At 46.8% G+C, this 25,295-nt stretch overlaps 1 protein-coding gene and 1 long non-coding RNA gene across 2 annotated transcripts in view; one reads left to right on the top strand and one right to left on the bottom strand.

Moving 5' to 3' along the window:
• Positions 1-6,977: 6,977 nt before the first annotated feature.
• The window catches only part of SLC17A8 (solute carrier family 17 member 8), a 44,915-nt gene continuing 26,597 nt past the window's right edge, over positions 6,978-25,295 (top strand). Inside the window, exons 1-2 of the mRNA XM_026013078.2 lie at positions 6,978-7,258; positions 21,010-21,262. Of these exons, the coding sequence (XP_025868863.1) occupies positions 7,158-7,258; positions 21,010-21,262 (354 nt within the window). The 5' untranslated portion in view covers positions 6,978-7,157. The remainder of the gene's footprint in view (positions 7,259-21,009; positions 21,263-25,295) is intronic.
• On the bottom strand, positions 12,443-14,821 carry LOC140594230 (uncharacterized). The gene is made up of 3 exons (XR_011994942.1): positions 14,738-14,821; positions 14,371-14,477; positions 12,443-13,741 (listed from the first exon to the last, which is right to left on the bottom strand). It is a non-coding gene; the product is annotated as an uncharacterized lncRNA (long non-coding RNA).

Consider the following 25,295-nt stretch of genomic DNA (forward strand, 5'->3'; position numbering starts at 1 on the left):
CTTGGTGTGTAATTTTAAAAACCAGCACCCAGTTTTATTTATTTATCAAATTTCCACAGTAGTTGCACAGGCTTTCCTATAGTTCGATGCTCAGTGATGGTTTTTTCCCCCTATTTATTTATTTTTAAAGATTTTCTTTATTTGAGAGAGAGAGCGCGCATGAGCAGGGGTGGAGAGGGGCAGGGAGAGTGGAAGAAGCCCTCTACCCAGTGAGCAGAGAGCCTGACCCCGCTTGGCCCCAGGTCATGACCCCGGCCCAAGGCAGATGCTAACCCACTGAGCCCCCCAGGAGGCCCTCAGGGATGCTTTTAAAGGCACAAAGATTTTGATTTCCTAAGTCCCGTTAAATGCAGTCTCTAGCACTCGGTGGTAGGATTATAGGATCTCAGTGTGTACTGCTGACCTTGGTGTTACAAACTCAAGAAATTGGATCCACCCCCAGGCCTCCACATGGTACCCATCAGGTCGCCTTGGGCAAAGTTGGGTCTTGCTCTTTGCTCCTTGTGCCACAAGGTGGTTGTGAGACTCAGACGAGATACTGGAAACTACTTTGCATGCATCCAACCTTGGCTGTTAATAAACGGATAAACGGTAAACATGGCCGCGTGTTGAAAAAAGATCATTTCATATACATTATGATTAGTGCTAATGATAGTCATCAACAGCAGAATTCCAAATTTTATTTTATTTATTTTTAAAATTTTTACTTATTTATTCATGAGCGACACAGAGAAAGAGGCAGAGACACAGGCAGAGGGAGAAGCAGGCTCCATGCAGGGAACCTGATGTGGGACTCCGTCCCAGGACTCCAGGATTACGCCCTGGGCCGAAGGCAGATGCCCAACTGCTGAGCCACCCAGGCGCCCCAGAATTTCAAATTTTAAAAGGTTGAGAGAAGTCCTAGAAAAAGAATGGACAGTTTTATGCAGGTCTCCGTATGTGCTAGAAGACAGGTAGGAGTTGTGCAGAGTTGGGGTGGAGGAAGGAATTGGCTGGAAATGCTGGCACAGAATTCAGGAGAGAAGGGGCCTCAGGATGATTGGTTTTCTCCATTACCTTTGTTTCCTTATGAAGTTTCTCATCCAAAAGGGTGAGTGATTTGGTCTTGAGCTCTAGGCCTGGGTAAAATTCTCCACCTAACACTTTGATCAGGTTTGATGGGATTATGCTCTTGAATAATTATCTTGGGGGTGTTTGGGATTTGTTTGCTTAGCCCCTCTCCACCCCCCAGCATAGGCTGGAATATCTTGGCTCAAAACCAGCCCATAAGCTCTGCTGTTTTCACTGTTGGCGACAAGCATCCTACCCATCGTTTCCCTGGCTGGTCAGGCCTGCGTGTTCGGTGCCGGCCAGGCCGTCCTGGCGGCACAGGATTTGGGTTTTAACTCCTCGCAGGAGTCAAAGGCTGTGTCAGCCAGGAGCAGAAACTGTTTTTAGCTACAGAGAGTCAGTTTGCTTATAGGGGTGTGGGTGTTTCACGAAACCCGAGGGTAGAAGGACCACTGGGTCTAGACACAGGAGCTGGGCGCCGTTAGAAGCAGAGACCAGCTCACCCCGTGAAGGAAGCCTCGTTCCGCTCCGTCGCCCTGCGCCAGGCGGTGTACCCCGGCCTGAGGTCCGCGGGGGAGCGTGGCCGCACCGGGGCCCGCAAGCCAACCCGTGGTCTTCCGGTGCCAGCGTAGAGTTACCGGGAGACTCTGGCATCTGAGGCCTCGGCGTGGTCCAGGAGCCCGCCCCGGGCCTCCTGCAGTGGGCACGGACGTGGGGCCTGCAGTGCACGCGGAGGCCCATCGCCGTGCAAGCGATGATGTTCCCCCACAATGCAGAATGCCGTGGTCTGGATGAGGATTTCTTTTTCTTTTTTCTTTTTTAAAAAAATAGATTTTATTTATTTGAGAAAAAGAATGAGAGAGAGCATCAGCGGGGGGAGAGGGAGAAGCAGGCTCCCTGCTGAGCAGGGACCCGATCCCAGGACCCCGGGATCATGACCTGAGCCGAAGGCGGACGCTTAACCCACTGAGCCCCCCCCTCCCCGGGTGCCCCCGGGGACAAGTGTTTCTAAAGATGTCTTAGTTAATATTTTCTCCAAGGGAGGAGACTTTTTTGGTCCAGGAGGCCAGGAAGTCATCTAATGCATGGTGATGGCTGGAATCTGTTCTAACAAACCTTCAGTGTGTGCATCCCCAAGCAGGTGGGAACTAGAGTTTCCTGGCCCTCGGGGCCTTCGCTCCCCACGTCGTTGCAGGCGGCTCCTGCTGTGTGCCATCTGGAGATGGGGACCCCATGTTTAACAGCTCATTGGGCAAACCTCAAGAGCATCACTCCGGCCCTGGTTCTACCATAGGGCCCACCCCAGGTTCCCTCAGGTGCCGTGTTCTCCCTGGTAAGTCTGCTCCCACGTGTTTTTCCCCTCCTGTTTGCCTCACTGTGTTGACCCTGGGAAGTGGCACTGCCGTGTCCCTCACCTAGGAAGCCTCTCCCACGCCCTGTCAGCAAGCCAGGGAGGTGGCCCTGCCCGTAACGGGGCACTCACTACGATGCACGGGCTCGTCTTCTGGTTGGTTTGTCTCTTCAAAAGCCATAGCACTTCTCAACCTTTCATGGTGCCCCCACAGGGCTGCCACCTCATAGGCCTTCAAGAGAAACAACAGATCAATACATAAAATGAGCCTCAATTCTTTAAAAGTCTGGCTTTATGTTTCCTTGTGTCTCGTATCAACAGTCCTAGTGTGGGAGCTAAAAGGACAGGCTCGGATGCCAGACTGCCTGGGTCCATCTCCCATCTCTGTTCAGTGTCTTTGCTGTGTGTACTTAAGCAAGTTAACCTCTCTGCGCCTCAGTTTCCTCATCTGTAGGGGGCATGATAATGATACCTACCTCAAACAGTCATTAGTTGAGGGCTCAAAGTCTGACACCCAGAAACTACTCCTCAAATGTTAGTTATTACCATTATCAATTGTCTCAATCACCGCCAAGAGACTTTTGTAGACTTAAGTGTGTTTTGTGAGCAATATGAAGGCCACTTCTTCAGGAATGGTTAGTGTTGTCACCAGCCATGACCCTTCAGAAAGAGGTTCATGTGGTCTTTGTCTGGAAGCACCTCCACTGTGTGCCCTAAGATGTGAGCAACCCAACAACATCTGGAGACTGAGAAGTGGGCCCAAAGTTCTACTAGGGGATGCTTTCTATAGCAAGACAGTGTGCTTATCTTATGGTGATTAGATTCGCTTTTGATGAACAAGTGGGCTTTTTGGGAAACAGGTGGAGTGATGAGATGTGTAATGTCCTGTGGTCTGAGCATCCTTAGCCTTTGGGGGTTTGTGGGTGGCAAGGTGGGTGGCCAAAAATTATCCTTTGAGGAACACAGGGCTGGCAGGAATTTTTGCAGAAACCGACACACCACTCCTACAATTTATATGGAAATATAAAAGACTTAGAATAGCCAAAACACAAATTTAAAAAAATAAAATAAAATTGGAGGAATTTTATTTCCCAATTTCAAAACTTACCATTAAGCCACAGTTAGGACAGTGTGTCCTGGCCTAAGGATAGACATGAAGATCAATAGAAAGAATTGGCAGTCTAGAAATAAATCTTTGTGTTCAACTGATTTTTTGATGACAAGGTGCCAAGGCAATTAATCCAGGATAGCCTTTCTAACAAACTGTGCTGGGACAACTGGATATCCACACAGGAAATGATGAATTTCAATGTGTACCTCACACCATATATAAATATGAACTCAGAATTATCATGGACTTAAATAGAAGAGCTGAAACAATAAAACCTGTAGAGGAAGAAAAGAGAAAATCTTCAAGACTTTACATTAGCCAAAGATTATTTTGAAGTTTGAACAGAAGCACAGTGTGTAAAAGAAAAAACTGAAATTGGACTTGATCAAAATCAAACATTTCTGGGCTTCAAAATACAGCATGAAGAAAATGAAAAGACAAATGGCAGGCCAAGAGAAAATATTTGCAAAACGCATCATCTGAAAAAGGGTTGAAAACATGTACGTTTCAATAACAAAACCAGAATCTCATTTAAAAAAATGTTTAAAATACCTGAATAGAAATTTCACCAAAAAAGAGATAAAAATGGCTAAATAAGCACATGAAGAGGTGGTCAGTGTCATTAGTCATCAGGGAAATGCAAATTAAAAGCACAATGAGACACCATTTCAAACCTACTTAGAATGTTCATACTAGAAAGTTGGCAGACATTGACGAGGGTGGGCAGAAACGGGAGCCCTCATATGGACTGCTGGGGGGAAATAAAATCGCGCAGCCACTTTAATTTTGCAGTGTCTTAAAAAGTTAAACATATACTGAAAATATGACCCAGCAATTTCACTCCTGATGTTTCCCCAAGAGAAATGAAGAGATACATCCATGCAAAGACTTGGTGTGGGCAGATTCTTGACCGTTTTATGCATAATAACTAGAGATAGGAAATAACCTAAATGTCCATCCACGGGTCAATGGATAGACATCATGTGGTAAGTCTATGTATTGAAATATTCCACAGAGAAGAAAAAAAGATGGAACAAACTACTGATGTGAGCTGTGATGTGAACAAACCTCAAAATTTTATACTAAGTGAAGGAAGTCAGACACAGGAGAGCATATATTGAATGATCCCATTTATATGAAGTGTCCAGAGAAGACAAAACCACATGTAGGGAAAGAAGATTGATGGTACCCTGGGGTTGGGGGTGGGACTGGGAGATGGGAATTAACACGGACTCTAGAGGGTGTTTTGGGGGTGATAGACATGTTATGTTCTATCTGCTTGGTGATTTAGCTTCAGCACACAATAACCGCCATTATTGCACAACTTGGTAAATTTACTAAAAATCACTGTCTGCTTGTAAGGGTGACCTCTAGAATATACAAAATATTCCTCAGTAAAGTCAGAGGAGGCAGTGCAGAGGGGGTGGATAGAGATAGAAAGGGAGAGGAGAGAGATAGAAAGGCAGGTGAGAACCCCCGGAGCGAGGCTGTCTGGATCTGACACCTGGCAAGTCCAACATCTCTGCCTCAGTTTCCTGTCAGTGAAGTTGAAAAAAAAAAAAAAAAACAATGAGTCACCAATCACAAAGCAGTGTTGGGAAGATAGTGGTAATACATGAAGTGTGCTCAATTTGGGCCATGGAGCTCGATAGGATATCGGCTATGATCATGATAATAGTTGTTATTGGCGGTGGTCTTCACTCTACCAAGGATCCAGTTCGGATTTGGATAATTTAGTTCAAATCTTGGAGAAGGACAGGCCTGCAGCTGGCAGATGGCCGTGACCAGTCCTGTGGTTGAGACTCGGGGGGCAACCTGAGAGCCTAAAGCACAGGACTCATCAGGCCCGCGAAGCCTGCGAGGCTGGGGCACTGGAGCCTTGTGGACAGATGCTGTTTTCTTCCCTGCAGCATCGTCGACAGAGGTGACGCCTGCTGCCCATACGTGTGGGAGCAACCTGTGGTATTATAACCCCGGTCCAATAACCCTTACGGTTATACCCCCTGGGTGCCGGGGCCTCCTGGGGCACTGGGCAGGTGATTCGGAGGCATGGAGGAGGAGCACCCTGTCTGGGAGGGTCAGCAGAGGAACGGATGTCTGGTGGGGGGGGGGTGGAATCCCCTGATATTTTCGAGATGAAGGGTGTAGAGGGTTAGCGAGCAAGAGGGTACAAACCTGAGCAAATCCCAGAGGTGCGATGGAGCTCGAGGAAGGAGCAGAGTGATGAGAAACATGGCCGGGTTCCACGGAGGGCCTTACAGCCCCAGTAGATAATAATGAACTTGGATTTTACTTCAGGACGAGGAGGACCAGTGAAGAGATCCAAGCGGGTACTCCGCCGCTCAGGTACCGTCAGTCAGGGTGCTCTCAAGGGCTCCTGAGCATCTGCCCTGCTCTGGAGCTGGGGTGCCATCAGTGAGGGTGCTCTTGGGTCCCTGAGCATCTGCTCTGTTCAGGAGCTCTGGTGCCATTAGTCAGGGTGCTCCCAAGAGCACCTGGGCATCTGCTGTGTTCAGGAGCTGGGGGACCGTCAGTGAGAGTGCTCCCGCGGGCTCCCGTGCATTTTCCCTGTTCTGGAGCTCGGGGACTGTCAGTCAGGGTGCTCCTGAGGGCACCTTATCAGTCCTGCTCTGTCCAGGAGGGACCATCAGGGAGGGTGATCCCGAGGGCGCTCCCGAGGGCCCCTGAGCATCTGCTCTCTTCAGGAGCTCTGGTGCCATTAGTCAGGGTGCTCCCAAGAGCACCTGGGCATCTTCTCTGTTCAGGAGCTCTGGCGCCATCAGTCATAGTGCTCCCGAGGGCACCTGGGCATCTGCGCGGCTCAGGAGCCCCACCTCCCTTCCTTGCCTCTGGCACGCAGCCCCCCCCCCCCGCCCCCCAGGGCTAGTGTTCCCCCAGGGCCCACATGCACACTGGTGGGCGGTTAGAAACCTGTTTCCTGGCTCCCCTGAGGGCGTACGAGGCAGAGTGTGGCTGGAAGCCTGTCACCAAGGCTAGACCTCAGGGAAGCCTGGAGGGGAGAATGCTTCTCGCACCCCCCCACCCCCTGCCCCGGGGGGTCTGCTGCGGACAGCCCGTTAGCAGCCCCAGTGGCCAAGCCCCAGGGCCGAGGGGCAGGTGCCGGGTGGTTTGCACAGCGTCCCCTGGGAAAGGATCGCTCCGGGAGAGCGGGGCTGGGCCGAGGGAGGCGGGAGGGGGTGCGGCCAGAGGCAGCAGGGGAGGCTGGGGAGAGGCCGCGGAGGCTGCTGCGGGGCTCAGGACGCCCGGGGCTGGAACCGCGGCCTCTCCAGCTGCGCCCCAGGCAGGGAGCGGGGCGGCCGAGCCTGAGCACGGCTGCGGCGCCGGAGCCACAGGCTGCGGCTGAGCCCGGGCTCCCGGCGCGAACTCCCAGTGCGCGCTCCTTGGCCTCTGGGGGGCGGGGGGGGGGGAGGGGGGGCGGTGGCTTAAAGGAGGGTGGGTCGGCTCGTCTAGGAAGATCTGGGCTGGCTCTGGGCTCCTCACTGATTTAAGCAGTTACCTTCATGAGATCTGACTTCGGGGTGCTCATCGAGGAGGAAGGCAGAGCGGTCCCCAGGCTGCAGATGAGAAAGGATGACAGTTTCTGAGACTTGACCAGCTCCTGGAGGGCCCTCTCACCCTTTCAAAATGCCTTTTAAAGCATTTGATACCTTCAAGGAAAAAATTCTGAAACCTGGAAAGGAAGGAGTGAAGAACGCCGTGGGAGATTCCTTGGGGATTTTACAAAGGTAAAGTTTGAATGCAAACTTAAGGTTTATTTCTGAGTAGTTTCATATCACCAATGTTTGAAAGACTTTGTTTCATATTTTAAAAGCCACATTTTTTTTTTTTTCTAAAAGAGAGGGTAGGTCAGATTACACGGCTGCTGGAGCCCCTTCAGCTCCAATACACTGTGTCTGGAAGAAAGAACAAAGATCCATCGAAAGTATAGGGTTGAATTAGGAAAATAGCAAGACAGGCACTGTGCTTATACAGCAGTATTAGTACTTACTGGAGATGGTGATACTGCATATTGTGTGTTTGACTTTGAATGAAAAAAGACAGAGGAAGAAAATAGTCCCTGTTAATTCAGTACTAATGACAAAATCAGGAACCCCTGACACATGGCTCTGCTTTTAGTTGAAATAATACTTAATGTTTCACTCTAAGTGAAAATTAGATATATGTGTTTGGTTTGCTCTATGAACTATATACAGTGGTTGCTGACTGTGTGGTTTTGAAAGAAAAGAATAGTTACACAATAGTTTGAAGAAAGTATCTTTAAAAATTTATATTTAGGTAAAAAAAAAACTTTACATGGCTATAGTGGGAAGATATTATGTATTATCATTAAAATGAATGTTTTTGTCCAAACCAAAAAATAAATCTTTTTTAAAAGTAAAATACATTATTATTGGAAGGAGGGTTTGCCATAAAGGAATGAATTGCTATGACATTTTAATTTGTGATTTTTTAAAATAGACATAGCCTTTCTAGGTTTTAGAGATGAATTAATAAGCAGTCCTTATGTACAAGGTAAGATGACTTCTTTAAACCTTCTGATGTAGATAAATGTGAAAAATACTCTTGGTAATATTTTTATATATTTGAATGACTATTACTAATCCTGATGAATGAAAATGCCTTTGAACTTTTATATGTTATCCCTTACATTAAAAAACTTTAGCCTGCAGAGGACTATTTCTTGGCACACAGAGATTCATTCCATTCTTTGGGGTTTTCCAACATAGGGGCTCCTGTTGGGGTCAAATTTCCACTGTATCACTCTTGATGAGCTTTCATAGTAAGAGAACTGGGTTTGGCCCTTCATTAATGTAAAAGCTAAAAACACAAATATTTCAATTAGACCTACACTGAATCATCATGTATGAATAAAAACCTAGTTGACAGCAGGACAAACCAGCCAAACATAGGAAATGATGATAATGACCTTTTCTTTTAAGAATGTTTGGGTTTTGTGTTGCGCACTCCCCGGGGAACGTCCATCTTCCTGTGGTGGCGTTCATTTGATTAAAAACAAAAAAGGACACCACGATGGTCTGATTGGCATATTCAGATATGATGACGAAGGACTCTGACAAAGTCAAGAACAAAAACCATGACTTTGGACTATAGTTGACCATAATCACCTTTATAATCACCAAACTCTGTGCCTTAGTTTATATCATATTTGACAAGGAAGTACTTAGAAATTTTCTTTCCAACATTAGGTGGACTTGCTTTTTTGAAATGGAGTCACTGTCTTTGGTAAGAGACTTATCCTAAGAGCCAGTTTTGTGATGTGTGATTAGATGACCCACTCAAAGATAATCTTTTGTTTGCCAGATCGGTTTGCTTAGACATATGACCAAATGTGTGATTTCCAAGTTGTATGACCTCAACCCAAAACTGAGCTATGTGTTTAAGATTCTGAATGGTTTCCTTGGAAGTAAATCCCAACACAATAGAAAAATCGCTAACAGAGCTTGAGATGCAGAAGACACTAAATGCATGCTAGATATTATCTCTGTCCTCTTAATTGTAGACGACTTGGGAAAAAACAAAGCCAAACTCGAACCCCTTCTTTCAGTGATCCTAGAAGGAAATTATTGGCAGAGGAAGGTTTAAAAAAAAAAAAAAAGACATCGTTGACCAGCAATCCAAGTTGACCCTAAGCTCTGGGGGTCTTCGAGCCGAGCTCCAGAATTAGGGCTCCTCTAGTGAGACCAAGTCTGCCTCATGCTTGGTGTTCACCTTGTCTGTAAGATTTTTATACATAAAGTGCCTCACGCAGGGCCAGGTCTGTAATGAACAGTCCCTCCCCTTGCTGATTTTTTTTTTTTTTTTTTACCAAAAACATCTAAATGGAATTCTTGGGGTGCTTTGGTCACAAAATTATTTATTTGAGAGACAGCATGGGCATATGTATGAGGTGGGGGAGAGGTGCAGAGGGGGAGGGAAAGGAGTGGGAGAGAGAATCTCCAGCAGGCTCCGAGCTTCATGTGGAACCCAACATGAGGCTCAGTCTCATGACCCTGAGATCCTGACCAGGAGCTGGATGCCTAATGGAATGAGCCACCCAGGCCCTTCTTTTGGGGTGCTTTTTAAGTATTGAGGGCTCCTTGTGGTCGGAAGAGTGACAAGTGCATAAGAAACATCTGAAATTAGCGCTTGGGGCTGATGACGGTCTGGCATCATTCCTGGAGAAGAGCCATTGATTAAAAAAAAAAGCAGCTGAACAATTTAATCGGCTAAAAGTACAGCAATAGTTCAGAGGTGTAGGAAGCAAGACTGTTCTCATGGATAGTCTACTAATGGGACATCTGATGCAGAAGGTATTACATCAGGAAGTTCCTATCTAGAAATTGGCACGTAGGTTTGTTCAACTTACACGACACCATAGGGTCATCAAATCACACTGGCACACATTATCAGTTCTAGGCACCGCAAACACACTTAATTCTATTAAGCCCTATGGGGTGGGGACTGTTGTAGTTACCATTTTATTTTTATTTATTTTTAAATTTAAAAAAAATTTAAAAAGATTTTATTTATTTATTCATGAGAGATGCAGAGAGAGGATCAGAGACACATGCAGAGGGAGAAGCAGGCTCCCTGTGGGGAGCTCGATGTGGGACTTGATCCTGGGACTCCAGGGTCATGCCCTGAGTGGAAGGCGACCCTCCACCGTGGAGTCCCCTAAGTCCCCCAGGCCACCAGCTTCTCCACGGGGCAGCCTGAGGCAGGACCCATGGGTTCCGTCATTGTGTGTCCCCTGCTGTACCTGTTTTGCCATGAATTGAGTGTCTCGGTCTTTGGTGTTGCTCATCAGGATTGTGCGAGCCATGGGGGGCAAGGCTGACTCACACAGGGAGGGGGCAGTGAGGCAGCCCCAGGTGGGATGAAATGCTACCCTTTCTGGGTGCAAGGAGTGTGACATACACAATTTGCCCCCAAGAGCCGAGTGGGCCCTTGAGGATAGGGCCGGGCATTGGATGTGGGGCTGGGGGTAAGAGGCTTGGTGAGGAACACCCCGCACCGCCTCTATGTCTGTCCCCCAGTTCCTGCACAGCCAGTGCCCCGGAACTGCCTGGGGAGAGCAGACGGTGACCACCATCCACCAGCCGGGCCTGCTGTATACACCAGGGGCATAGGGGTGGCTCTGTGCTGCGTGTCCACGAGCACCCCGAAGGGGTCCCTGCATGTGCCATCCTTGTCCCTGCTCATTGCTCAGCCTCACGTCTGGCAGCTCCTCTCAGTCAGGTTCTCCAAATGCCACTGTGACCTGCTTGCCCTTGTCCTTGACCTTAAAGTGCTGCCCACCACCTCCCCAGCGGCCCAGTCCACCCTCTGGGTCTGGCAGCTCCTCCCACCAGGTGAGGCCTGCGGGGGGACAGGCTATCCTGCTCCTGCTGCCCTGTGAAGGGCCCGTGGTCCCTCAGGCTGCCCAAGGGTGCACTTAGCCCATGGGGTGATCCGCCCCATCTAGTAAATCTACAGAGCGTGTCTACTTTCTTTGAGCCTATTGATCCTTTTTTTCCTATGATCTGCTATAACAGGTCTGGCATCTTTCTTGAAAAATGGAAAAAGTTAAAGGGACACCTACTTACTGAATGATTCTCAATGGTTAATGTTGAAAGTGTGTCGTGAATTTTCGTATTCCAGATCACGGACCTCAACATCTTAGCTAGAGTAGTAGAAGAGAGCCAACCTAATCCTCAGGAATTCATCCAAATGGTCCATTATAACAGTTACTAAAACAATGAAATAGGCCTTTACTTTAGGTTTATTGGACAGTGAAGGCGGGGAGAGGAAGCGAGCCCCTGAACCCAAAGAAGAATATTCTTACAGCCTTGGTTATCCTGCCCTTGACATGAGTATGAGAGGCAAGAGGAACAACATTGGACATGCTGATTAAATCATGACCTGACTTCTCCAGGTCCCCACCTTTAGCTTCTTATTCAGAGCCGGAAGTCCCTCAAGGTCAAGGTGAAAGGCAAAAGTCAGGGACAGTCTGATCTCCTTCAGTGATGGGCTCTGCTCAATTACCCACCCACCAGAAAGGCTTGAGTCATTTTTTTTTTTAAAACACCGTAGTGGCTATTCTCTGCCCACAATGCAATAATGATTAGAAATCAGTACACAATTATTATTATTTTTTTTAAAAAAAGAGAGGTTGTCAGGCTCCTCTTGGTGTCCCTACTTTGAGCTTCTGAGGGCCACATGAATAGCCCATTAAAAGGCTTTTTTTTGGCCTTTGCCAGGATGTTAAACCCTGTGTCATGTGCCTCTTGCATTATTTTTTTCCTAATTCGGTGTCTACCAAGTACCACAAATGGCACGGCTGATGCCTTTTTATTCTCTCACCATTCTGGAGGCCAGAGGTCCAAAATCAGTGGGTTGCTGGGACCAGCTCCCTGTGAGGCTCTGAAGGAGGATTTATCTTGGCCTCTTGCTTGCCACTGGTGGCTGCTGGTAACCCTTGGCACTCCTTGGCGTGGAGACCCGCACGGTCACTCTAGTCTTTGCCTCTCTTGTCACATGGCCTTCCTTCCCGAGCTTCTGTGTCTGTGTTCAAATTCCCCTCTTTTTACAGGAACACCGGTCATTGGATACACACCCACCCTCATCCCGCAGGACCTTGTCTTAACGACATATGCAGAGACCCTATTTCTAAATCGTCATATTTACAGCTATCAGAGGTTTGGACCTGAACATATCTTTTTATTTTTATTTGGAAGCACTCTCCTGATTTTTAAACTCTGGAAATCAATCCAAATTCTAAAAAAACCACACACACACACACACACACACACATACGTGCACACCAAACCATACAGACAAGACATGTCTGTGGGCCCGACTGGCCTTTGAGCTGTCAGTTTGTCACCTGTAGCTCAGGTTTTGGGATAAAAAAAGTCACAGAGACCAAATATTTTTATTTTCTTTTATTTTTTTTCTCACTGTCCACCTTATCATTCCCTGATGAGGTGATAAGCATTGACTCTGCTTGAATGGAAAGGATAGAGTCACAAGGAGGAAAATAAAAACAGGTTAACACTTCAAAATTGGTGTGACTGTGCTAGGTGCTGGGATACTTGGTTCCTGACTTTGAACTTATCATATAGCCTACTGGAAGAGGAGATACTGGTTTTAAAAATTACAAAAAAATATAGATAGTATCCCAGGATTGATAGGGTAGGAGTTGGATTTTATTGAGATCTTTCTGAATTTGAGGTCTTGAGAGCTGCACTGATGAGATTGTATCTCAAATCCCCAAACCCTCTAGGAGTCAGATTTTAAGTAACCCCCCTTCTTTAAAAGTTACCATGTATTGATTATTTATCAAGTGCTAGGAATGATGTGAAGAGCCTTATATACTTTATGTCATTACACAGCTAATAAATACCAGACTGAGCATCTGATGCAGGACTGTCTGATTCTAGGGCACATCTGTTCCCTCAGTCCTTCTTCAATTTTCCTTCTCCAGAACCTTTGAAGATGTCTGCCTAGGTGGAGCACCTGGTATTTGGAAGGTGCCTTCTGGTTGGGTCCTGTGGCGCATGGGCAGGAGCAGGCTCGACATCAAATGTGGGCTGTAGCTAGGTGGCTCTTGGGCAGGTTGTTGATACGTACTGAGTCCCCCAAGCTGAAGAGAGGGGTAAATCCTACCTCTCAAGACTGTTCTAAGTGTGAAGAGAGATTATCTGTGTGTAAATATGTGCCTCTGCAGCACCTGTGTGGAAGCTGGTCCGTATCCTTCAGCTCCCTTGCTTCTTCCTGTAGAGACGCCACTCAATGATGGCGTAAAAACCATTCTGGAGGGATCCCTGGGTGGCGCAGCGGTTTAGCGCTTGCCTCTGGCCCAGGGTGCGATCCTGGAGACCGGGGATCGAGTCCCACATCAGGCTCCCGGTGCATGGAGCCTGCTTCTCCCTCTGCCTCTCTCTCTCTCTCTCTCTGACTATAATACATAAATAAATAAAAATTAAAAAAAAAAAAACCATTCTGGAGTAAAGGTGACTCTTCTGGAAGGGAAGTCAGAAGCCATAACCAGGTGCCAGAGACCGGGCCGCTTGGCAGACACTTATTTTCTCACGGTTCTGGAGACTCGAAGTCCGATATGCCCTGAAGGCCTGTCCCGGTGGCTTGCAGGCTGGCCACCTCCCCGCTGTGTCCCTCTGCGGACGCGCCGTCCTGATGTCTGTGTGTCCAGGTTTCTTCTTCTTCTTCTTTTTTTTTTTTTAATTTACGGTAGTCACAGAGAGAGAGAGAGAGAGGCAGAGACACAGGCAGAGGGAGAAGCAGGCTCCATGCACCGGGAGCCCGACGTGGGATTCGATCCCGGGTCTCCAGGATCGCGCCCTGGGCCAAAGGCAGGCGCCAAACCGCTGCGCCACCCAGGGATCACCCCTCCAGGTTTCTTCTTACAAGGACACTGGCCCTCCTGCATCAGGGCCCACTCCTCTAACCTCCCTCTGTCCCACGCTGAGGTCCTGGGGCTTGGGGCTTGAGGCTTCAGCGTGAGACTCGAGGGTGGGGGCAGCAGGGACACAGTTCACCGTAAGCGAGCCGGTGAGTGGGTTTGAAAAAGCTGATGAGTGAGCAGCGCTGGCGGGGTGCGCCGGACGCTGGTAGAACCACGCGGAACCTGCCCTGGTTCCTGGGCGCACGCGGCTGGCAGTGGGTGCTGACCGCCGTTTGTGCGTGGTGGGCTTGTTTGTGCGTGGCGTGGCCCACAGACGGCAGCTCGCCGAGTTTGGAGAAGTGGCCGAGGCCGCTTCCCGGCAAGGGCAAGGGCAAGGACGAGGGCAAGGGCAAGGGCAAGGGCAAGGGCAAGGACGACGGGTCCGGATCTTACCGACCACGGCCGCAGGCAAACAGCAGCACCCCGCTGGGATCCAGCCGCTCTTGCAGCCGCTACTTCTTAAGAAAGAGTTTCTTCTCCTCCGGAGGACCCCAACCCTCCTTAGAAAAACAAAGAAACAAGCAAACACACTTGCTCCCGGCAGGCAGCGGGGACCCCGTCCGAGCCCGGGGGGGGGGGGGCGCCCCGCGGCGGCGTGGCGTGCGGAGCCTTCCCGCAGGGCCGCCCAGCCGGCAGGGGTCGGCCGCGTCCCCGCTCCCCGCCGCGCGGAGCCGCGGGCTGAAGACGAGGCGAGACTCTCCGCCTTCCTCGCTCACCCCGCGCACCTTCTCGGAGGGGCCCGTATTCACTCAACACCTACCGCGCTGGTGAAAGCCGAGGACTAGGGCGTGGAAGGTGTCCGGTCCTCAGGCGCCACCAGGGACGCTGTCGCCCCGACCCGGCGCCTGCGAGTCGCCCCTCCCTGGTGGGGAGGCTGCTCCGGGACCCGCCACTGCGCGAGGACCTGGGGCGCCGGGAGGGCCGCTCGGCGCCTCGGAGGCCTCACGCCGGGCGTCCCCGAGCCTGGTGGAGCCTGGCCTCTTAGGTCTCACGCCCAACGTGCTTGAAAAACCTTCCTCTCTGAGCTGGGCTACACGAGAAATGTTGCTCTAGTAAACTGCTTAAAAAAAAGAGGTAGAAATCGGGGGCGCCTGGGGGGCTCAGGTGTTGAGCGTCTGCCTTCCGCTCAGGTCACGGTCCAGGGATCCTGGGATCCAGGCCGCATGGAGCTCCCGGCTCGGTGGGGAGCCTGCTTCTCCCTCTGCCCCTGCTTGTGCTCTCTCGTTCTCTCTCTCTCAAATAAATAGTCTTAAGAACAAAACAAAACAAAACAAAACAAAACAAAACAAATCTGCCCCTGAGGGCCCAGCCTGGTTGAAACGAGCTTTTAGTTGATGTGGGTCCCCCCCTGCCATAACCAGGGTGTGCGAGGGACGCAGCAACACCTCAGGAGGTCCCTCCCTCTGGTGGTGGATCCATGTCTGTGCGGGTCTGGTGGCTTGAAGTAGGCTGACTCTGCAAGCACTTTAGGCAAGGGAAACTGGGGCCCAGCGCCCAACCCTCCTCTCCATCGCTCCCCACATCCCATCTCCAGCTTGAGGGAGGGTGGTTCAAGGTCCCATAGCTATAGGGCCTGCTACCTGGGGGGCCCACACACCCCTTCCTTGGGGCCTATCTTCCCCTCGATCACACTAATCTTTCTGCCTCCCATACAGTCGTGTCCTTCCTCTGGAAACTCTCAGGGTGTCTCTGACAGCATCATGCACACACAGGTGCTTGTGCTGGTTCAGGTCCTCTAAGAAGACAGGAACACGTGCCCAAGAGATTTGTTGAGAGCAGACAGGGAAAGAGCGGAGGGGAGAGCGTTTGGACGGCACTGCTATCTGTGTAGGGGAAAGGGCAGGAAGGTTTTGGGAGGAAGAGCCGCAGACTGCACCCCAGTACTGGGAGGTTTTGCAAGGCCAGTTGCCTCTTGCAGGAAAGGGCCTGACTTCCACCCCTGCTGTGCTCAGTACTTGTGGGGGGCAGCCTGAGGGAAGGCAGTCTTCAGGCCCAAGGCCGGGTGCATTCAGAGCACACTGTCGTAGGCCGACTTTAATTAAGCTCTCCAAGGCTCCTTGGTACCTGAAAACGTTAGTCTGTATTATTCTTCATCCAAACTTCTGCATGATTACAGAGAGATGCTGAGTTTATGACTTGTAACCATTGTATTAATAGTAATAATAGTAGTATTTACCATTTAGCAATAAAAAGCTCTTTTAGGTACCAGGCACTGTGCTAAATAATTTACATGCGTCGTATCATTTAATCATTAAAACAACACTATGAGATAGCTATGATTATTGGTCCATTTTAAAATTTTTTACAAAATGATTTTATTTATTCATTTGAGGGAGAGATTGAGAGAGAGAGAGTATGAATGAGGGGAGGAGTTGAGGGAGAACCAAACTCACCGCTGAGCAGGGAGCCCAACATGGGACCAGGACCCCGGGATCATGACCAGAGCCGGAGGCAGATGCTTAACCAACTGAGCCACCCAGGTGCCCAATCAGCCCATTTTAGAGACGGGGGTTGTTATATAACTGAATTGTGTTGTCCCCAAATTCAGATATTGACATGCTAACCGCCAGTGCCTCAGAATATGACTGTATTTGGAGATAGGTTCTTTAAGGAGGTAATTGAAAAACAGAGAGACTCTTAACTATAGAGAACAAACTGATGTTTACCAGAGGGGGTAGGCAGGTATGTGAAATAGATGATGGAGATTAAGGCGTACAGTTAACACGATGGGCACTGGGTGATGTACAGAATTGTTGAATCACTATATGGTACACCTGAAACTAATATAATAACACCATATGTTAACTATACTGGAATTAAAATTAAAAAGTTAATAAAAAATAAAAGAATGCAGAGATTAAACAAAAAATAAAAGAATATAAAAATTAATCAAATAAGCAACAAAAAAGAGGCAATTAAGTTAAAATGTGGTCTTTAAGGTGGATGCTAACCCAAATGACTGGTGTTATTATAAAAGAAGGAAATTTGGACACAGAAATATGCCGAGGGAAGGTGTTGTGAAGACAGCCAAGTTAAAAAAAATTTTTTTTAAAAAAAGATTTTATTAATCTATTCATGAGAGACACAGAGAGAGAGAGAGAGGCAGAGACACAGGCAGAGAGAGAAGCAGGCTCCACGCAGGGAGCCGGAGGTGGGACTCCATCCCAGGTCTCCAGGATCACACCCTGGGCTGCAGGTGGCGCTAAACCGCTGCGCCACCGGGGCTGCCCCCAAAATTTTAAATTTAAATTCAATTGATTAACATATAATATATTATTATTGGTTTCAGAGGTAGAGGTCAGTGATTCATCAGTCTTATGTAACACCCAGTGCTCATTCCATCACATGCCCTCCTTAATGCCCATCACCCAGTTACCCCATCCCTCCACCGCCCTCCCCTCCAGTGACCCTCAGTTTGTTTGCTATGATTAAGAGTCTTTTATGGTTTTGATGACAGCCATCTATAGGCCAAGGACAGAGGGCTCAGAAGGAACCAATCCTGCCAACACCTTGATCTTGGAGTTCTGGCCTCCAGAATTGTGAAAAAGTAAAGTTATGTTGTTTGAGCCACTCACTGTGTGGTACTTTGTTATGGCAGCCCTGGCAAGCTAATACTAGCATATTGCGGCTTAGAGAGGTCAAGTGGCTTGGCCAAAGTCATGGAGCTACCACATGGGAGAGACAGCACTCAGCCTCTCTCATTCCAGAGTCCATTCTCTTAAATTCTTTCCTCTACTGGGTTGTCTACAGTGTCTGGGTCAAGGGCCAAAAAATAATAGAAGGCAGATGGCAAGGTGACAGGATGATCGCTGAGACAAAACACAGCCCAGTGAGCTAGGAAGCACACCTGAGAGGGAACCAGAAGACCTGATAGTCAAAAGAAAGCCTTCTCACCTTGCCTCTACCCTCTTCGGGCTGTGTGGTCTTGGCCAATTCACTCTTCCTTTCTGGAGTATAGTTATATTTGTGTCAAATGGAAGTATTAGGTTTCCTATATATTCCTGAGCTGTTTTAACCATAATGAGGTCATTATATGAAATGGGAAGAGAGAACTGAATTAGCTTTATACAACTATTAGTGTAGTTGTAATTTATTATGTTTTAGCCAATACTACTAGTACTGTTGTGATGGGATGTCAAAATTAGAGCATCAATTTTCCATGCTCTACAGATTATATATATTCTGATGCCAGAAAATTCATGGCGAACCACTGGAGCTGCACATTATAAATAGTCCTGTGACTCAAATGATTCTTGGCCTTCAATATAAGTGGTAATACATGGCATCAATGGTCAGTCTAGCAGCATGGACTCATTAAATGATGATGGGTATTAATGTAATAAAGGTAGCTGATATATATTGATTTTTTTATGTGTTTTAAGTTCTGTTCTAAATGGTCTAAATATAATATCCACTTAAGAATATCCTAAGAAGAACCTCACAAAGAAGAAACTATTTTTATAATTCCTAGATTACAAATGAAGAAACAGAAGTCCACAGAGGTTAAGTAGGCCAAAGTCACACAGCTAAGTAAGTGGAAGAGTAAAGATTCAAACTAAGTCACACTGGCTTAGAAGCTAGGGTTTGGGTTTAGGGTGGAGAAGAAACGAAGGCTCCAGGATGGCTTCAAGATTTTTGCCTGAGCAACCAGAGGAACAAAATTATTATTACTTGGGATGGGACAGATTTCAGGAATTAATTTTTTTTTAGGGAAACTTAGTCTGGAAATGTTAAGTTTGAGATGCTGATTATGTGTCCAAGGAGATGTCAAATAAGTCTATATATGAAAGTTGGAATCTGTCAGCATATGCATGGTATTGAAAACCTACAGATGGGATAAGATCACCTACAGAGTGTAGATGGAAAACCAAAGAGATCTGTGAGCTGAGTCCTGGGCATCCTAAGGTTTACAGGTCAAAGAAGTAGAGAGTAAGATTAAGAGACAAAACAGAAGGAGTGGTCAGAGAATTAGGAGGATGAGCACATGAGTGTAGTTTCTAGGGAGAAAAAAAAAAAGGAAGAAAGAGTGATCAGTTGCATTAAGTCTACTGATAGGCTGACTATATGAGGACCTATGATGACATTGAGCAAAGGAAAGCATTGATGATCTTAAAAAGAGGAGTTTTGGTGGAGAGGTTGGGGGATACCCGGTTGGAATGGGCACAAGAGACAATGGGAGGTGGGGAATTGAAGATAGTGATGTCCGATTTTTCTAAAAAAAAAGAAGATGAGAATGGGGGTAGCTGGAGGAGAAAGTATTTTTATTTTATATTTTGATGTGATGTGGGAGAAATAAACACATTTGTAGACAGGAGGGATGATCTAGTAAAGGGGAGAAAATAATTGGTGAGTTCTGGGAGTGGGAATTTCTGGAACAATATCCTTGAGTAGATGAGAGGGGGTGAGATCTGGTGCCCAGGGTGAGAGGTTGGCTTTGGGTAGAAGCTTGGATGATTACCAGAGAAAACCTAGAGAGCATCAGCATAAATGCAGGTAGGTAGGTGGGTATGTTGAGACGTTGTTGAAGTTCTCTTCTGGTTATTGCATCGCGCTCATCCATGTATTAAGCCAGCACTCTGAGCTCAGTTAAAATTGAAAGCTCCTTCCCTTATCATTGCTCCCCGCTTTGATTTCAACAAAATTTGCATCATCTAGTAATTATGGCTCCTCGTCTTTCTTCCTCACCAGCTAAGAGCTGAAGAAGGGCAGAGAACATGTCACATTTTTTATTGCTCCCCAACACTTGCACAGTGTCTGACACACAGTGTGCACTCAATAAATATTTGATGGATTGGATTGAATCTAGTATACTTTCTTCTCTATATACATACTTTAAACTTGATTTTGCTTGAGTCTTAAGAAGCTATCAAAATCATATTCTATGGATCGGTAGTCAGATTATTTGTGTTTCAATCTATTCTCTTAATTATTGTATTAGCCATTTATTACTGAATTCAATATTCATGAAAACTTACAAGCTTTCCTGATTTTTACAAAAACTTGGACCTTAATTGGGCCTTAGGAAATCCTCAAAAGTGTTACAATATGTGAGAAGATGCAAATAGCTCCCTTTCTAATTGACATAGTGTCCAGTTTGCCCAATTCGTATTTATTTATTTATTTATTTATTTATTTATTTATTTATAGATTTTATTTATTTATTCATGAGAGAACACAGAGAGAGGCAGAGACATGGGCAGAAGGAGAAGCAGGCTCCCTGCAGAGAGCCCGACATGGGACTCGATCCCAGGACCCCGGGATCCTGACCTGAGCCGAAGGCAGGCACTCAACCATTGAGCCACCCAGGGGCCTCTCCTTTTTATTTTTTTTTTAAAAAGGGCAAATTCACTGTAATTGACACACCATAATATGAACGGATAGAAGTCAATGAAAAATCCTAGCATCTGGTTAACAGATTCCAGAGGATCAGATCACCTCCTTAGAAGAGCCACCTAGAAACAAAGGATATACCACCACCTGGGTATATACTGTGATGGAAAATGTGCCCCCCTGCTTCTACCTTTTATTAAGATTTAGATAAAGAGGAAGAAAAGAATCCACAAATGGATTGATTTGCTACTGTATATCTTTTTAGCAAGCTTTGGGTGACACTAAAATCAAGGTCAAATGTAATTGTTAGCTCGGTCATGCAATGTGGGTGGTCTGTCAATACTCTTCCAGCAGGAAATTCAGTAAAGCATTTTGTTTAGGATACAGACTTGGACTTGGACTTGCATCCCACTCAATGGACTTAGTTCCCTGATCCATATAATGGCAAGATAGCACCATCTATGTCATGGAGTAGTTGTGAGCTTTAAATGACCTAATGCCTATAAAAGTACAATCCAATATCCAGAATATCAGTAATTTTAGCCATTATTATTTGCTTTAATGACTATAACACCTTTTAAAAATGCAGGCTGCATCCTACTTTGGGTTTCCCTTTTTCTTCTTTGGTACATCTTTTCTTTTTGCATAGTATACTCCCTTTTTCCTGGCCTTTCTTCTCTGACTATTTTTCTTCCACTCTAGAAAAATCGATGGGACCAACGAGGAAGAAGATAACACTGAGCTGAATGAAGAAGGAAGGCCAGTACTGACTTCCAGGCAGAGGTCACCACTCTGCAACTGCCACTGCTGTGGCATCCCCAAGCGTTACATCATTGCTATCATGAGTGGGCTGGGATTCTGCATTTCCTTTGGGATTCGGTGTAATCTTGGAGTTGCCATAGTGGAAATGGTCAACAACAGCACTGTATATATTGATGGAAAACCAGAAATTCAGGTCAGTGTCAGTGTTTGGTGGGAGCTCTTTTGTCCATAGCTGTGCAAATGCCTTGTTACAGGAAAGAAAGCTCTGCACCTCTTCCATTGATGTGACAAAAAATGGAGAATGGCTATCATGTACCAGGCACTGTGAATAGAAGGGAAGGGAAGGTGAAGGGAATAGAAGGATCAACAGCACAGGCTGGGTCTTTGTTCTCATAGAGATGTTCAAGTAAATAATCATAATCCATGATTGTAGGTGCTATGTTGGAGGTGTTCAGAATGCTTGGGGTCATATAGGAGGATGCTGGACCAGACTTTGATATCGTGAAAGAATTCCTAGAGAAAGTAAAGTAATGGCTGGCTCTGAAAGATGAGGAATTGGCAGACTAGGAAAGTTTTGGTGAAGTGGGAAGAAGAGTATTGAAGAAAAAGGAATATCATGTGTGAAAGACTGTAGGAGAGAAGAAGGAGAAAGAGAGAGACAGAAGGAAAGAGAGAGAGAGAAAGGGAAAGAGAGAAAATGGTGTGTTTAGGAACTGAGATAGGAGTTCATCTTTTCTGAGCCCTGGACCCCTTTGGCAACCTGCTGTAGACTTACGACCCCTTTGTCAAAATAATATTTTAAGTTCCTAAAATAAAATGCATGGAATTATAAAGGAAACCAATTATATTAGAATACAGATGTCAAAGTATTTAAAAATAAAATTAGTGATAGAGAAACATATGGGCTTCTTTGTGAACACATCAGGTGACAAAAGTCTAGTAATGAGTCTAAAATTACTGTAACTTTGAAGTCTGATGTATAAACTGTAGTTTAAGATAGTGATGACAACTGTCATAGGAAAAGATTTATAATCTCCACTAGTGATGGAGTCACAGGTCCTGATCATACTACTGTGATTTGTTGCCTACAGTCATGATCACAGGAAATGCTAAATTTCAGCTAGCAGTTGTGAAAATAAAAATGCTGATTTTTCCCATCAAAGTTCACAGATCTGCGGGATTCCATCCTTGGACTCGAGGCTGAGAACCCTGGTTAAGAGTGTTGAGCATGAGTGAGCAGCAAGGGAGGGAGACACCAGTGTAGTTTTAGGCCAGGTAAAGCCTGGTGAACCCACCTAGGGAGTCATGGGTGGGCTTTGGGCAGAGAAGCGATATGATGGAAACTGTTCCAGAATGACCTCTGCCCAATCCACTTAGTCCCCCAGTGGATTGGGATTGAAAGTGAGTGGAAGCAGGAGGGCTAGTTCAAGGGATGCTGTGGTCGTAAACAAGCATACACTGATGGGACTTCAAAGCATTGTTTTTATGAATCACTGGAAAGAGACAATTTGGCTCGTTTCTTAAGTGGTAGGCCTAGAAAAGTATTGAGGCTACGGGGAAAAGATGAAATATGTATGCCTGGTGGATGCCTGGGTGGGCACATATTTCGTTGTATGGGACACACACGCCGATGGAACTCATGTGGTGATACATGCAGGTCGCAGAGAGGCAATCTGATCATTCGCTGGTCCCTGCCCCTGTGTGGAGAAACACTTTGGTTGGAGTTTCCCAAACTGATGTTTGGCAAGTGACCATCGTGTAGGATGTGCCATGAAGATGATATATAGGATGGGAGCTTCTACTGTGCTGGGTCCTGTGGGAGTCCAGCAGGGGCCTGTGGTCCCCATTGCTTCCTGGACTTTACTGTGGAACACTTTCTGTCCTGCCGCATCTCTCAGCATCACCTGGAATAGTTCCTTCCCAGCACTGGTTTGGGAAAATCTGATTTTGATCCATTAAAAAGAAGTCTTTATTTGGCCCTGCAAGCTTTTTTCTTTTTTTTTTTCCCCCTTTTTTCCTTTTAGCTAAGAGATGATTTTGTCAGATGAAAAGAGCACAATGGGAGAGTCTTGTAGCCTCCTTTTGATGCCGCAGCTGAATTTGTTCCAAAAGGATATGCTAGTTGTTTATTTTTTGGTGGGGAGGGAGGGCTGCAGAGGTGTGATGGGGCAAGCCATGCATTTTTTAAATAAAGAATGATGTATATTAGCGAGTTTTCAGATGGGTATCACATGCATTCTCCCAACCCTTTGTGAGCAAGGCCAGCTAATTAAAACTCGTCTGCCGAAGCCCAGATCAAAATGAGATGCTGGTTTGCATTTGTTTGTTGCCTGGAAAGACAGGCCTAGGTCAACAGAGTCCGCTTTGAGGCCTATGGAAAAGACATTCTAATAAAACCTAAGGAACAATGCTAGTTTATGTTCTCTGGTTTCTATGGTTTTCCCTTTGGAGTCTTAGGGACACTGATTGGGATCTAAAATACGCTTTGCATCATTTCTTCTGGTCTCCAAAAATAGGAGTTTGATAGTATTTCCAAAGGTCTAGGACAACTCCACTTTGTAGCAGGCCGTTTCTCTCCTGCTCAAACAGAACAAAGCTCACATTTCGTCTGAGCGTGTTCAAGCCGATGACAGATTTCACTAATTATATTAAGAAAGTCTCTGCATGACTAATATTTCTGATTATTTGGTTTTTCATTTTATGGAGGGAAAACTAGATATCCTTCACTGAGATGTTTTTAAACCCTCATTTTCAAAAGAGGGAGAGAAGGAAGCAGTATGAGTCTCTAGGTCTTTTTTTTTTTTTTTTTTTTAATTTATTTATGATAGTCACAAACAGAGAGAGAGAGAGGCAGAGACACAGGCAGAGGGAGAAGCAGGCTCCATGCACCGGGAGCCCGACGTGGGATTTGATACCAGGTCTCCAGGATCGCGCCCTAGGCCAAAGGCAGGCGCCAAACCGCTGCACCACCCAGGGATCCCCGAGTCTCTAGGTCTTAAACAAGGTAGTTTCAGCTGATGTGACTACCCACATTTAGCATAATAATTATGAATTTTAAAACATGTGGATCACTTAGAACAGCATCTGGCACATGGCAAGCAATAAATGACTGATGTTTAAGACACTTAAGAAACTTTAACATTCAGGAGAAGTCCAAACCCCTTCCCATTAATCACGAGTCCTGCAGAGTTAGGAGGACGGGCTTTGGAATTGGCCAGACCTTGTCTCGAACTTGACTTCATTTGCTTATTAGCTCTGGGACCTTGAGCCAAGTTGCCGTTATGTCCTGGTCAGGAATTGCTGGTTGCAAGGAAGAGAAATGCAGCAAGACCTGGTCAAGTTCAATAGGGAATTCTGGTGGGGCTGTAGGGGAGCTCAAGAGAGTGAAAGGCCAAAAGCAGGTCTGAGGTATATATTTGTACAGTCCATGCCCTGCCCAGGGGTCCTGGGGTCCTGGCTGTTGTCCAGGACGGGCGGGAAAGGGGTCCTCCCCTAGTTCTTTCCAAGGCATAGATAGAGGTTCTGCCAGGAAGGCCAGAGGGGAGCTGGCTCTCCTGGACCTACAAAATCCTTAGCTACAGTGTCCAGCCTCCCGGCTCCACGTGGTCCCTCATCTACTTCTCTCTGAGTATGCTCTTCTGTCCCAGGTCTCTCCAGGGAGAGAGACTTTTCCTTTTCCATGGCTTCTCACTGTCCTCCAAAGCTGGAGTGTCTTGCCTCACTTGGCCCTGATTAAAAAGGGATTGGTTTCAGCTCAAGTCTTCAGTGCTGTTTAAGTATAATTTCTGAGTGCAGATTGGAGAGAGAGATGGAGACAGAGAAAGACAGAGAGAGAGACATGGAGAGAGATATAGACAGAGCCTGATTGGCCAGACAGGAAGAGCCTGACTGGCAGACTGGAAGTCAGCACTGAGGTGGGGCAGGAGGCGGTGAGGGTGGATTCCTGCTTTCTGAAGGAGATGGGAGCCTGGAGGCAGGAACAGACATTTCTAGCAATTCTTTGCGGACCCTCATTGTCCCTATTGTAAACTGGGAATAAAAGGCCTGCTCTGCATATTGCAGGAGACAATTTGGTGCTAACTAGTAAGTACCTATATTAGATTCCTAAAGCTGCTCTAACAAATTACCTCAAACATGGTGGCTTAAGACAACTGAAAATCTATTCTGTCTCAGATGTGGAGACCAGAAATCTCAAAGAGTGTCAGCAGGGCCACACTTGCTCTCCA

This window comes from Vulpes vulpes, chromosome 10, assembly GCF_048418805.1.
Source record: "Vulpes vulpes isolate BD-2025 chromosome 10, VulVul3, whole genome shotgun sequence".
NCBI classification, from domain to species: domain Eukaryota; kingdom Metazoa; phylum Chordata; class Mammalia; order Carnivora; family Canidae; genus Vulpes; species Vulpes vulpes.